This window comes from Podarcis raffonei, chromosome 9, assembly GCF_027172205.1.
Source record: "Podarcis raffonei isolate rPodRaf1 chromosome 9, rPodRaf1.pri, whole genome shotgun sequence".
Classification (NCBI taxonomy): Eukaryota; Metazoa; Chordata; class Lepidosauria; order Squamata; family Lacertidae; genus Podarcis; species Podarcis raffonei.
In genome coordinates, this window is record NC_070610.1 from 77,019,478 (window position 1) to 77,032,564 (window position 13,087).

At 47.3% G+C, this 13,087-nt stretch overlaps 1 protein-coding gene across 1 annotated transcript; it reads right to left on the bottom strand.

The window, feature by feature from the left end:
- Nucleotides 1-4,139: 4,139 nt before the first annotated feature.
- Nucleotides 4,140-10,743, bottom strand: NAT8 (N-acetyltransferase 8 (putative)). The gene is made up of 2 exons (XM_053402129.1): nucleotides 10,521-10,743; nucleotides 4,140-6,627 (listed from the first exon to the last, which is right to left on the bottom strand). The coding sequence occupies exon 2, from the start codon at nucleotides 6,601-6,603 to the stop codon at nucleotides 5,932-5,934; it is 672 nt and encodes a 223-aa protein (XP_053258104.1). The 5' UTR covers nucleotides 6,604-6,627; nucleotides 10,521-10,743; the 3' UTR covers nucleotides 4,140-5,931.
- Between the last annotated feature and the right edge of the window lie 2,344 nt (nucleotides 10,744-13,087).

The following is a 13,087-nucleotide window of genomic DNA, read 5'->3' on the forward strand; positions in this document are numbered from 1 at the left end:
GATAGCTTTTTCAGTCTGAATGTATAATGTTTTTTAAAAGCCTCAAGGTGAGGCAGTGTGTGTTTGTGTATGGGGAATCCTTATCTCCTAACCCAGCTGGGGTCTGTTGGAGCGAAATGCATTTCCTGAAAGGAGAACACGTTTTTGAGGAGAAAAAGCTGTTTCGCAAAAGCAGGATTTTCCTCTCTGAAAGGAAATAATAAAAGTGTGGTTTGTAATCGTCTTTTTGTCTTTCTGTTCAGAGGAGGGCTGTTTGCCTTTGCAGTGAAAATGTCCCCATTTTACAGGTGGAGAACCGAGAGTGGTGTGAAACAAGTTCATGGGAGAAGAGGGACTCAAAAGCCGAGAATTAAAGTGCCTTTAGGGTGGGGGTTGTTATTACCGTATTTTTTGCTCTATAAGACTCACTTTTTCCCTCCTAAAAAGTAAGGGGAAATGTGTGTGCGTCTTATGGAGCGAATGCAGACTGCGCAGCTATCCCAGAAGCCAGAACAGCAAGAGGGATCGCTGCTTTCGCTGCGCAGCAATCCCTCTTGCTGTTCTGGCTTCTGAGATTCAGAATATTTTTTTTCTTGTTTTCCTCCTCCAAAAACTAGGTGCGTCTTGTGGTCTGGTGCGTCTTATAGAGCAAAAAATACGGGTACGTTTTTTTAATGCATCCCACCTTTTTTTGCGAGACGGTTTGCATAAATTGAAACGACACAGAGGAACTGCAAAAAGGCAAGAACATATAAAAAAGACAGTCACGGAACCGAGAAATTGTACAATACAAATGAAATACCATGAAAATCCCTGAAACGAGAAGTAATCGACTAGAAATATTATCTTATGAAAATAAACTAAATAATAAAAATCAAAAAGTTTAAGGAAAAAATTAGAAAAACCTAAAATTGAACAAAGCCTTAATGGGATGCCGGCTACAAACCTCGTTTCACTGAACTATTCAGTTTCCTCAGAAGGAAATAGAAAAATCCTAAACCTTAAATGACCAAAATTCAAAAAAGGGGGGTTAAAACTCCCAAAAATTCTGAAGTATTATAATCCTAGCTTGACCTAGGTGAAGCGAAGCGCAGTAATAAAGGATTAAGGACTCAAAGGTATAGCTTCTAATACTGAATTTACAAAAAAGGTTTGAAAACCTAAATGGCAAGTTTTAGACAAAGCCCAACTTAAAGGAAGCAAAGCACAGTAATAAGGAGTTGAGGACTCAGCTCTGAAAATTCTAGTGTTGCCTTTACAAAAAGGTTTAAAAAACCTAAATGGCACAAATTCAAAGAAAGGAATACAAGATAAGCTGTTTTAGATTTTAAACAAACTCAAGAACAGAGCTGAAACATTCCCACCGCTGATGTTAAAAGACTGATACTGGGTGTTTCCAATCACAGGTTTATTTACTATAGGGTGAAATTTTTTTTTAAGGGACAAGCCATCTTATTCAAACAATGGGTGGGATTGTTAGGGTTTGTAAAAATGAATTAAAACAATGTAAAATACAGATCTCTTAAAAGTGCAGATAACCCCCCCTATTAATAGCCCTTTGAGATTTTTTTTAAAAAACACAATCAGTTCCCCAAAGCTTGTTGGAACAAGAAAGTCTCCACCTGCCAGTGGACGGACAATATGGAGGGAGCCAGTCTAGGTTCTCTAGGGAGGAAATTCTAAAGTTTGGGAGCCACCACCGAGAAGGCCCTCTCCTGCGTCCCCACCATTGCATTTGCATAGGGGAGAGTGAAAGGGCGGAGCAAAAAGTGGGTGGCACACAGACACAACTGTTCACACAAGCACCCGCCCTCTTGCCCCCTTCCTTCATCCATCTTCCACCCAATCTCCAGGCTTGTGGCCGTTGTGAGCCAACCGGAGGAAGTGGAGGCCCTGCGTGCCGTTAACTTGCCAGCGTTGGATCTGAAGGCTATTTTCCACACAGTAGCTCAAGCCCGGGGGCACCTGCACTGCCCCCCATTCAAGGAGGACCAGACATTATGGAGAAGGGTTTCCGTTCCAGAGCATGGCCAGGGAAAGACCCTTGTGCCTTAACACTGGCTTACTACCAGTGTCCCAGGTAAAATCCGTGGCAGCGTCGCCAGCTAAAAATGATCTTGTAGCAGGCTGCATGAGGAACCCCCTTTTGGAAGTGTGCCAGCCCCAAAATGCCAGCTTTATGATGGGCTGCTGGCTGGGTCCTGCCTCACACCAGGCTGCCCCATCAAACTGTGCAGAGAGCCAGACAGGTGGTCTGCATTTGGGTTTAACTCATCTGGTTCCCCCCCCCTCCTCTGTTCAAAATCTTCCAAGAATCCTACACTGGAGCATAGCTGTCAACTTACAGATTTGAAAATAAGGGACCAGCAGCCTCGAAAATAAGGGATCAGCAGCCAAAATAAGGGATTTTCCAAGCACAGGTATGTTCAACTCCTGAGCCCCTCCGAGCCAAAGGCAGAAAGCCCAGCCAGCAGCCAAACGAAGCCTCAAGCGGTGGTTCCCACAGCGCAGCAACCCGGCAAAGGGGATGCAGCAAGGGAAACCACCGTCACCTCTCCGCTGGGAAGCGCTGAGCAAAGGCGAATCCCCAGGCAACGCGGCCGATTTGATGGGCACAAGGCATGCAAGCTCCACCCGCCAGTCATTCTTAGACTCCTTATTGGGTGAGCAACGCAGCCAAGCAACACAGTTGGAGCCTCCCTCCTCCCTGGCCGGCAGGGAGGGAGGGAGAGGAGCTGCTTCCTTTGAAACCCGGGAAATTGAAGGGACACCATCAATAAGGGACAGCAGCGGGACACAGTGCTGGGATAAGGGACTTTCCCACCAAATAAGGGACGGTTGACAGCTATGCACTCGAAGCCTCCAGAGACTCGTGGGCAAGCAGGACTTTTTTCAGTTTTTTCAGTTTGGCCTGCTTTTTTCAGTTTTCTAAAAATCGATTTGAACAAAGAATAGAGGAGAAAAACAGAAGGGAGGTGGGGAGTTTAGAGAGGGTTGGAACTTACCAGCCAGGTTAAAAATACTGTAACCATCAACACCCCACCTTAATTGAAACTTACACATTGGTGTAAAGCAGGAGTAGGCAACCTAAGGCCCGGGGGCAGGATGCGGCCCAATCGCCTTCTTAATCCGCACCGCGGACGGTCTAGGAATCAGTGTGTTTTTACATGAGTAGAATGTGCCCTTTTATTTAAAATGCATCTCTGGGTTATTTGTGGGGCATAGAAATTCGTTCATCCCCACCCCCCAAAATATAGTCTGGCCCACCACATAGTCTGAGGGACAGCGGACCAGCCCCCTGCTGAAAAAGGTTGCTGACCCCTGGTGTAAAGCGTCCAAGTTGGTATCCACATGAGATTGCATTTATAAGAAACATGTTCAAACGAGATTCCTGCATTGTAGGGGGTTGGACTAGATGACCCTCGGGGTCCCTTCCAACTCTGTGATTCTGTAGGAAGGGCATCAAGGTCTTCTGACCATTGCACAGCCGGTGGGGTGTTTCTCCTTCCAGGCTTGAGGTCTCTTAGCAACCTTAAGGGCTTGCAAAACCCACTTTGGTTGTGGAATTCATGACCTGTGATGAAGATGATAACTTTCGTTTTGCTCTTCCTGCAGGCCTGCAGCTCAGGCTAATGAGTGGCTTAATTGGAAAGGGAAGAGGAGAAGGATCTCTGACGAGGTTTTAACTTAGCTGCTAGCTGATAAGAGAATCCAGCTCTGGTTAAGCAAGGCCAATGCAGCTTCTATGTTATAATAATAATAAAAAATATAAAATAACAACAACAACGTTTGTTATTTCTACCCCGCCCATCTGGCTGAGTTTCCCTAGCCACTCTGGGCGGCTCCCAATCGAGTGTTAAAAACAATACAGCATTAAATATTAAAAACTTCCCTAAACAGAGCTGCCTTCAGATGTCTTTTAAAAATAAGATAGCTGCTTATTTCCTTGACATCTGAAGGGAGGGCGTTCCACAGGGCAGGTGCCACTACCGAGAAGGCCCTTTGTTTGGTTCCCTGTAACCTCACTTCTCGCAATGAGGGAACCGCCAGAAGGCCCTTGGAGTTGGATCTCAGTGTCCGGGCAGAACGATGGGGGTGGAGGCACTCCTTCAGGTATACAGTACCAAGCGCCGGCCTTGACTCTGAAAAGTCTGAGCAACTGGGAGTTAATACTTTATTAGCAAAAACAGGATCTGCGCAGGAGTGTCAGACCTAATGAGCACAGCAACTCATCTCCGGCAGCTCTTGACCCCATGAAGCAGTTGCTGAGACTGAAGGTCCTGACTTCCCCACGGCTGCCTAAGTTTCTTCCTCTCCAGGGTATTTTCCAAGCAATCGAAGACTGCGCCTGCACATTGCCCACTTCTCAACCCTTTTCATACCTCTCCTAGGAGACCAGTGGGGAGGGGAGCTGGTATCAGAAGGAGGGGGAGACACCTGTGGCCCTGCCCCATCTCTGCCTCTTGGCCTCCCTCCTCCCCTGGCCTGCTTCAGCTTCTGCCACTGAGTCTGGTCTTCTCTCTGCCACAGACTCTCCCTGCTCACTAAGCCCTGTTGCTTCCTCAGCTTCCGACGCCTCCTCTTCTCCCCATCTTCTCCCTCTGACCACTTACGGTCTTCCCATTGCCAATCCCTGGGCTCTGAGCCCTCTTCCCTTGGGGGTCCCCCGGCTGGTTCCTCCCACTATTCCTCTGCATCCAACCGGTCCACGAAATACGTCAGTTTGAGTCTCATATCTACATGGTGCCTAGGGAAAAACTTGCACCTTAATATCAGCAAGACAAAGGAGATGGTGTTGGACTTTCGGAGGAAGAGAGGAGAACTAGCCCCGCTGTACATCGGGGAGGGCTGTGTGGAGAGAGTCTCTTCCTTTAAATTCCTACGAGTTTATCTCAGTGAAGACCTTACTTGGAAAATCAATACAACCCAGGTGGTTATGAAAGCCCAGCAGAGACTCCATCTCCTCAGAGCATTGCAGAAGAACGATGTCAATCAACATTTGATTATCTCCTTCTACCAGTCCACAGTAGAAAGTGTCGTTTCATACTGCATCACGGTGTGGTACGCTGGTTTGACATCATCTGATAGGAAGTGCCTACAGAGGGTGGCAAATACAGCACAGGATATTATGGGCTGTCCCGTGAATCCGCTGGGTGAAATAGTGGAAGAACGTTGCCTCAGGAGAGTGAGGAAAATTCTCAGGGATGATTCACACCCTGGCCGGCACTTTCTTGATCTCCTGCCCTCGGGCAGAAGATATGGAAGCATGATTAGCCGCACCAACAGGGTAAAGAACAGCTTCTATCTGTGGGCTGTTAGGCTGCTGAATGAAAAGATATCAACAGGGCAACTGACTTTCGGGTTTGGTGTGTGTGTGTCAGTAAACGAGGGGAATTAAGACTAAGAGAGCTGAGTGGGGGGGGGGGTGCTCGTGTAATCTCACTGTATACAAGTTGTACAAGTGACAATAAAGTATTTCATTTCATTTCCCCAGTCATCAGTTCTCGGCATATCCAGTTTGCACATTCATTCATTTATTGTGAAAATCCTCTTGAAAATTCACTAACGTTCTGCTGCGAATCTCTCCCCAATAGACACATTTTTGGCAAAGCAAAATCGGAAGGCATTTCTGTACGGTTTTCTTCAGTGCTATTATTCTTGAAAAAGAGGTGCTGGAATTCACCATGAACTCTTGTTCTCTTGTAATGGAAATGGCATCCAGCTGAGAGGTGCCAAAGCTGAGTTCTGGTGAGTTCCAGCTGAGAAAAATCCCTGGTTATTTTCGCTAACAGTCGCTAGTATGTGCATGTTTGGCAAATCAGTGCATGTTAGGTGGGCTCACTTTTAAGGCTCATCGGATCAACTTTCTTTCTCCCTCCTCCCTAGCTGACACCTGTCTGCAAACAGGCCACAATTTCTTCCTTCCTTACTCTGGGCCCCAGGTGGCCGGCGTCAGCGAGATCCTCCGATCTCGTAGCGGTAGATGTAGATGTAGAACCTCAGCAGCTTACAGAGGACGGTGGGGCATATCTCTTTGACTTTGCGGAAGCCCATGCCCTCGTACGTCCGATGGGCCGCCACCTGTGCCATGGAGGTGCCCAGGACAACCTCCTTGTACCCGTGCTCCTGGGCGAAGAGGAGGACCGTCCTGGTGAGAGCCTTGCCGAGTCCGTGGCCCCGGTGCGCCTTTGCCACAGACATACGCTTCAGCTCCAGTGCCCTGCCGCGCAGAGACGGGTCTTCTGGGTGGGTGGCGGCGACGATGCCTGCCACTTCGCCGCCGGCCTCCGCCACCCAGAAGCTGCAGTCTTTGGGCACCAGGTAGGTCTGGTGGATGTCCTTCATGTCCGTGGCAAGGGCCTCGTGCACATAGTCCGCCCAGAGGCGCTTCGTGAAAATCCAGCCCACGGTCAACAGGGCAGCCACAGCACTGAGAGAAAGGAGAAGGGAAGAAGTGCCCAGGTAGGTTGCGAGGAGCGCGCCCAGGAGCAACAGGTGGGTCTGGGGGCAAGAGAGAACATGCCGGAAACCTGCAGGAGCATGTTCGTTGATCCCCCGGGAGAATATCGTGCGGGCGGCTTCGTAGTCCCGATCTTCATACCTGCGAATGTGGTACTCGCCCATCTTGAATTTGCCTTCCTCGTCTCCCTGGAAAACAGAACAAACGACTTGTCGGATTTCCTGGGGTGGGACTAATTGCTCGTTTCAAGCGACTTGGGGGATCCTCTAAATTGGCAGTCCCTCTTTGGGGCAGTGGGACTACTGTAATTCGCTCTCCGCGGGGCTGCCCTTGAAGCTGTCCCAGAAACTCCAGCGGGTGCAGAATGCTGCAGCGAGGCTCCTCGAGGGGTCCCTGCCATGGGAGCATATTCACCCAGTGCTTTTCCAGCTGCACTGGCTCCCGGTGGAGTACAGGGTCAGGTTTAAGGTCCTACGGGACCACCTCTCCCGATATGCCCCATGGAGGAACTTAAGGTCCATAAATAGCAACACCCTAGAGATCCCGGGCCCTAAGGAAGTCAGATTAGCCTCAACCAGAGACAGGGCCTTTTCAACACTGGCCCCGACTTGGTGGAACGCTCTGTCTCATGAGACCAGGGCCCTGCAGGATCTAATTTCTTTCCGCAGGGCCTGTATGACAGAGTTGTTCTGCCTGGCCTTCGGCTTGGAATCAAGTTGATCCCCCACCCCTTTCCTTTCTCCTCCTGTGATGGAACTCCAATTTGGGGACTTCCCTGGCTTTTTTTCTGGCCCACGTAGGACCAGTCTGGATAGTTGGCCTTGGTGAAGATTGGATGTTTTCATCCCCAAAAAGTTTTTGATTTCAGTTTCTACTGAAATGAGGCTGCATTTTAATGTTGTACTTTAGTCTTGGTTTTAAGTTGTATTTTAATCAATTGTTTTTATACTTGGTGTTAGCCACCCTGAGCCCGGTCTTGGCTGGGGAGGGAGGGGTATAAATAAAATTTATTTTTATTTTTATTTTTTTTATTATTTATTATTATTATTATTACCTAGGGGGGCAGAAAGAGACAAGGGGGGCGTCGGAGGCATAAATTACTTTTTTCAATTGTATTTTATTAAGTTTCAACATTTTTAGCACAAACGGTCATAATACAATTTCGTCTTTTATTTTTGTCGACTTCCCACGCCTTTTCCCAGAGCTGTTGTTTCTCCCCTTCTGCACCCTATTTTCAATCTACCGAATCATAACCACAATTTTATAATCTAATTACTTCTGTTGCTCATAGCTCAAATCCTGCTTGTGAGTTCATTGTACTATTGTAATTCTTTAAAATAGTCCGAAAAAGCATTCAATTTTTCCATAAAACACTCATCATTAGATTCTCTTAATTTTGCTGTTAATTTTGCCACTTCTACATATCTTACATACCCATTTTGGTTGGAAGTTCTTCTGCACCATTTCTGCACGTATAAAATCCTAGCTGCTGTTGTTACATACATAAATAACTTCAACATTTTTTATTTTGATGGGGGGGGGGATTTCTGCCTCTATAATCCCTAACAGAAATGCTTTGGGCCGTTTTGATAAACTCATTTTAAACATCTTTTTTATCTTGTCATGTATCATGGAGGCATAAATGACTATCAGACTTTGAAAAGCTGGCATTCCTGGATCAAGTTCATCAGTTTTGTTGAACTAATTAAACTAATGAGCTTCAATTGGATTTTCAACAAAGGAAGGGCTGCCATATTACAAAAAGTGAAAAAATCCGGACACAAGAGTTGTTGAGCTATTATTTTTTTTGCCCAAAGTTTAAATGAACTTCAAAAAATTGGCAGCAAATACGACATTGCAGACATGGGTCGCCATACATCTGGATTTCCCCGGACATTTAACTGATTTCTGCCCAGACACTGCTTCTGACTGCAGTATTCCGTGTATGTCCGGGAAATTCTGGGTGTATCACAAAGGTGCAATTAGATGTGGCAGCTTTGAACTTTATTGGGTTATTCTCTTCCTTAGTGGGTCGTGCAAGCCGCTATTCTGAATAATGCTTTTGACAGGGTCGGGTGGGAGGCCACTGGGAGTGGGTTTTGGTATTCCCAAATACATTGGGAAGCACGGCTCTAAAGCCAAATATCTAAAGGACAGCACACTCCTCCATCGTCACCCAAAACAGACAGATGCCAACAGGACAGTCTATTCTGGGAGTGGGTAGACTTTTGGGGGCTTGGGACCACCAAGACCCATGGCAAACTCTTGAGTGGAGGGCAGGTTCATGTCAAAGTAGCCCAAATGATGAGCAAAACTGGGTAGGGCAATAACTCCAGTTCTGAAAGTTGCTTTGCAAAAGACCTTCCAATCACCTCCAGTACAGTGGTACCTCAGGTTACATACGCTTCAGGTTACAGACCCTGCTAACCCAGAAATAGTACCTCAGGTTAAGAACTTTGCTTCAGGATGAGAACAGAAATAGTGCTCCAGCGGTGCGGCGGCAGCGGGAGACCCCATTAGCTAAGGTGGTACCTCAGGTTAAGAACAGTTTCAGGTTAAGAACGGACCTCCGGAACGAATTAAGTACTTAACCCGAGGTACCACTGTATTTTCAATCCCTTAAAAAAAAGAAGGAAAAAAAGAGGACACACACATTTTGGGTGGTGTCACAAAACTCATTTTTTATGGATACATTTTTGTGAGGGGGGGGGACTGATAAAAAGTTTTTGGTGGGGTAGCAGTTGGAGCCTGACCCCTCTCCCAAAAAGCAAACTATTAATGTTAAAATATATTATTATTATTATTATTATTATTATTATTATTATTATTATTATTATTATTATTAGAAAAGGAAACAAGCTGGAGGTGCTTTGAGAGCGGTCAACAAGAAACCTTTTGACACAGCCCAGAAGGAGACCCAGAGGAGCAGTTGGTTAAATATTAAACTTTATTTATTGGCGGGGGGAGCACCCAAAGTAATCTGTTGGTGGTATGCAAGACAAGATCATCAAGATCAGTTAACTCTTGCATTCCACTGCAGCAACAAGACTTTGCCCCCTACGCTCCCCCCTCTCCCCCCATCTGAAAGGATTAGGCTGGGCGGCTCCGAGTCATCTTGTGGTTGGGGGGAGAGAAGTCCAAACAGGTTTATTGCTGGGTCATTTGCAATTCCAGAGGCTTCTCCCCTTTTGTGCAGTGGAGGCCAGGCTGTGCTGCAGCCAAGTTTCTCTCGCTTGGGATGCCACAGGCATGAAACAAGGGACCCTAAGCATGCAAAGCGCGTCTCTGGTCACTGTATTGCATTTATATCTCTCCTTTTTAATAGGAGACTCGGGATTTGAACCTGAGGCTGCCTCAGGGTTTCCTACTCCTCCTTCGGGCATCTGGTTGGCCACCTAGGATGCTGGCTTCTGTGGGATGCTGGCCCATAGCTGTCAACTTTCAGATTTGAAAATAAGGGACCAGCAGCCTAGAAAATAGAAGGACGTGGGTGGCGCTGTGGATTAAACCACAGAGCCTAGGACTTGCCGATCAGAAGGTCAGCAGTTTGAATCCCCACGACGGGATGAGCTCCCGTTGCTCGGCCCCTGCGCCTGCCAACCTAGCAGTTCGAAAGCACGTCAAAGTGCAAGTAGATAAATAGGTACCGCTCTGGCAGGAAGGCAAACGGCGTTTCCGTGCGCTGCTCTGGTTTGCCAGAAGCGGCTTAGTCATGCTGGCCACATGACCCGGAAGCTGTACGCCGGCTCCCTCGGCCAGTAAAGCGAGATGAGCGCCGCAACCCCAGAGTCGGTCACGACTGGACCTAATGGTCAGGGGTCCCTTTACCTTTAGCCTCGAAAATAAGGGATCAGCAGCCTCACCTGTCCCAGGGACAGTCTACGGGATATCTAACAATCCGGGATAGCAGCAGGAAACAGCGCTGGAATAAGGGAATTTCCCGCAAAAAAGGGAAGATTAACAGCTATGTGCTGGCCTGGTCCAGCAGGCTTTGCTTATGTGGAACACTCTCAGCCTGGATACCTCCAGTGCGCGCACCTCTCTCTCTCTCTCTCTCTCTCTCTCTCTCTCTCTCTCTTACCTGCTGCCAGGTGTGTGAGCAGTCCTGATTGCAGGACCTCCAATCCGCCTTCTCCCTTCTCCTGCCTGCAGCTTGGTTTTGCAAGCTGGGCAGCTGCCACTGAGCGATTCTCCTCCTCTTCCTCCTCCTCTGGGAGCAGCCAACCAGAAAGCAGGCTGCACGCAAGCTCAACGCAGAGATCCAGCCTTCTCCTCCAGGCAAGCAGGGATACTTCCCCGCACATCAGCCCCTGCAGGGTGCTCTTATGCCAGATCCCACCCACTGCACGCATCACAGCCTCTCTGCCACCATTGCAATCAGTGAGAAGGGCAGCGGAGCAGCAAAGCTGACGTGTTTTTAAGAGGATGTGGAAGTTCCTCCCTTGAAGGTTTTAAGGAGGAAAAAGCCCATCTGGGTGCCTTCATTTGCTCAAAGTTCACAGAGGTCTGCACTGATGGTCTGTCTGCTTGCTACCTGGCCAAGCTCAAGGTGTTACAACTGTTGCAGGAATTTATGTACAGGTTGGGGGGGGTTGCCCCTCCAGCAGATATCATGCACATGCAGCCCACTACCAAAATCAGCACAATCACTTCTGAGACTTTTGTGATTTGTCCCCACAAAACATTTCATCACAGTTTCTTCCTGTCTATTCAAAGGGCCTTTGCTGCACGATACCAAATGTAAGAATTCACTGATCAATGTTCCTATGTACTGGCTCACAGGGAAAACTTCAGAAATTCATATAGACATGTGAGCTTAGCTCCTCAGCAGCCCCTCTGCCTGAGTGATAATCCCTGGCATCCTGATACCTGAGTGCCAGACAGGTAGCCATTCCAGAAACAAACCCAGATGAAGCCAAAAGGGTGTGATTCATTTGGCTGGGCAACAGGGAAATGTAAATATCTCTTTTGTTACACTTGATGGGTGTTTGGTGGAGGGCAAGGGGAGCCATGGGGCAGGGTCCAGGATGCTCAGATTAGAATAGAATCATAGAATCATAGAGTTGGAAGAGACCACAAGGGCCATCGAGTCCAACCCCCTGCCAAGCAGGAAACACCATCAGAGCACTCCTGACATATGGTTGTCAAGCCTTTGCTTAAAGACCTCCAAAGAAGGAGACTCCACCACACTCCTTGGCAGCAAATTCCACTGTCAAACAGCTCTTACTGTCAGGAAGTTCTTCCTAATGTTTAGGTGGAATCTTCTTTCTTGTAGTTTGGATCCATTGCTCCATGTCCGCTTCTCTGGAGCAGCAGAAAACAACCTTTCTCCCTCCTCTATGTGACATCCTTTTATATATTTGAACGTGGCTATCATATCACCCCTTAACCTCCTCTTCTCCAGGCTAAACATGCCCAGCTCCCTTAGCCGTTCCTCATAAGGCATCGTTTCCAGGCCTTTGACCATTTTGGTTGCCCTCCTCTGGACACGTTCCAGTTTGTCAGTGTCCTTCTTGAACTGTGGTGCCCAGAACTGGACACAGTACTCCAGGTGAGGTCTGACCAGAGCAGAATACAGTGGCACTATTACTTCCCTTGATCTAGATGCTATACTCCTATTGATGCAGCCCAGAATTGCATTGGCTTTTTTAGCTGCCGCGTCACACTGTTGGCTCATGCAAGTTTGTGGTCAACCAAGACTCCTAGATCCTTTTCACATGTAGTGCTCTCAAGCCAGGTGACATCTCAAGACTTTGAGATTAGACCACTGAAGAAGCCCGGAAAACTATATTGGGAGTGTGCTACCTGCAAGCCACAGTAAAAGGGCCCCATCGGGGGTGAACAGCGGCTTCTTGATTACTTGGACTGCCAGGGCGGAACAGGGGCAAAACGCCGGCACCCTGTCGTCTACAACTTCATTGTCTACAACTTTATTAACAACTATCTACAGCTCCACTAGCATCTCTCGGTATTGTGAATAACACCAAACATACCTTTTGTTGGTATCTTCATGAACTTATCTAAAAGGCTGAGTTAAGCATTTGAAAAATCTATTGAAACCAGACATTGTAAGTTCTTTTTAGGCTGGGTAGTTTGCAGGTCTTTGTGGCTTTGTTTAATGTTTTGTATTTTTCTCAGAAGGTTGATAAAGTATGTATAATTATTGTTCTGTGTATATTAATCACCAGCGTGGTGCATGAATCGCACTACTTCTATTAGCAGCACAGGTTGCATTTTTCTAGCAAGGTGTTACTATTAGCATATAAGGCCCTTAACAACTTGGGACCAGCTTGCCTGCGAGGTCCGATTGCCCCACCTGCACCCAGTCGACCACTTGAATGGCAAAACTGGCCCGATTGTAAAAACCCGATTGTAAATGAACATTATGGACTACATTTGACATGGATACGGAACCCATTTGCCATCGATTTGAAAACTGATTGTCCCACACTTGTTTGCTATTATTGTTCTGTTTGTTTTACTTTTATGTACCTTAAACTTTATGTAAAAGCATAATAGTAACAATGAACCTGATCATTTAGTGTTGCGGGATCTACACTTTGGAACTCCGTGCCTATTGCTATCAGGCAGGAGTCATCACTGTTCTTTTTGGTCCCTGCAAAAGTTATTCCTACCCAGAAGTTTGAA

Bases quoted from the DNA above. Each gene is read 5' to 3' on its own strand.
- NAT8 (XM_053402129.1), bottom strand. From the start codon at position 6,603: ATGGGCGAGTACCACATTCGCAGGTATGAAGATCGGGACTACGAAGCC.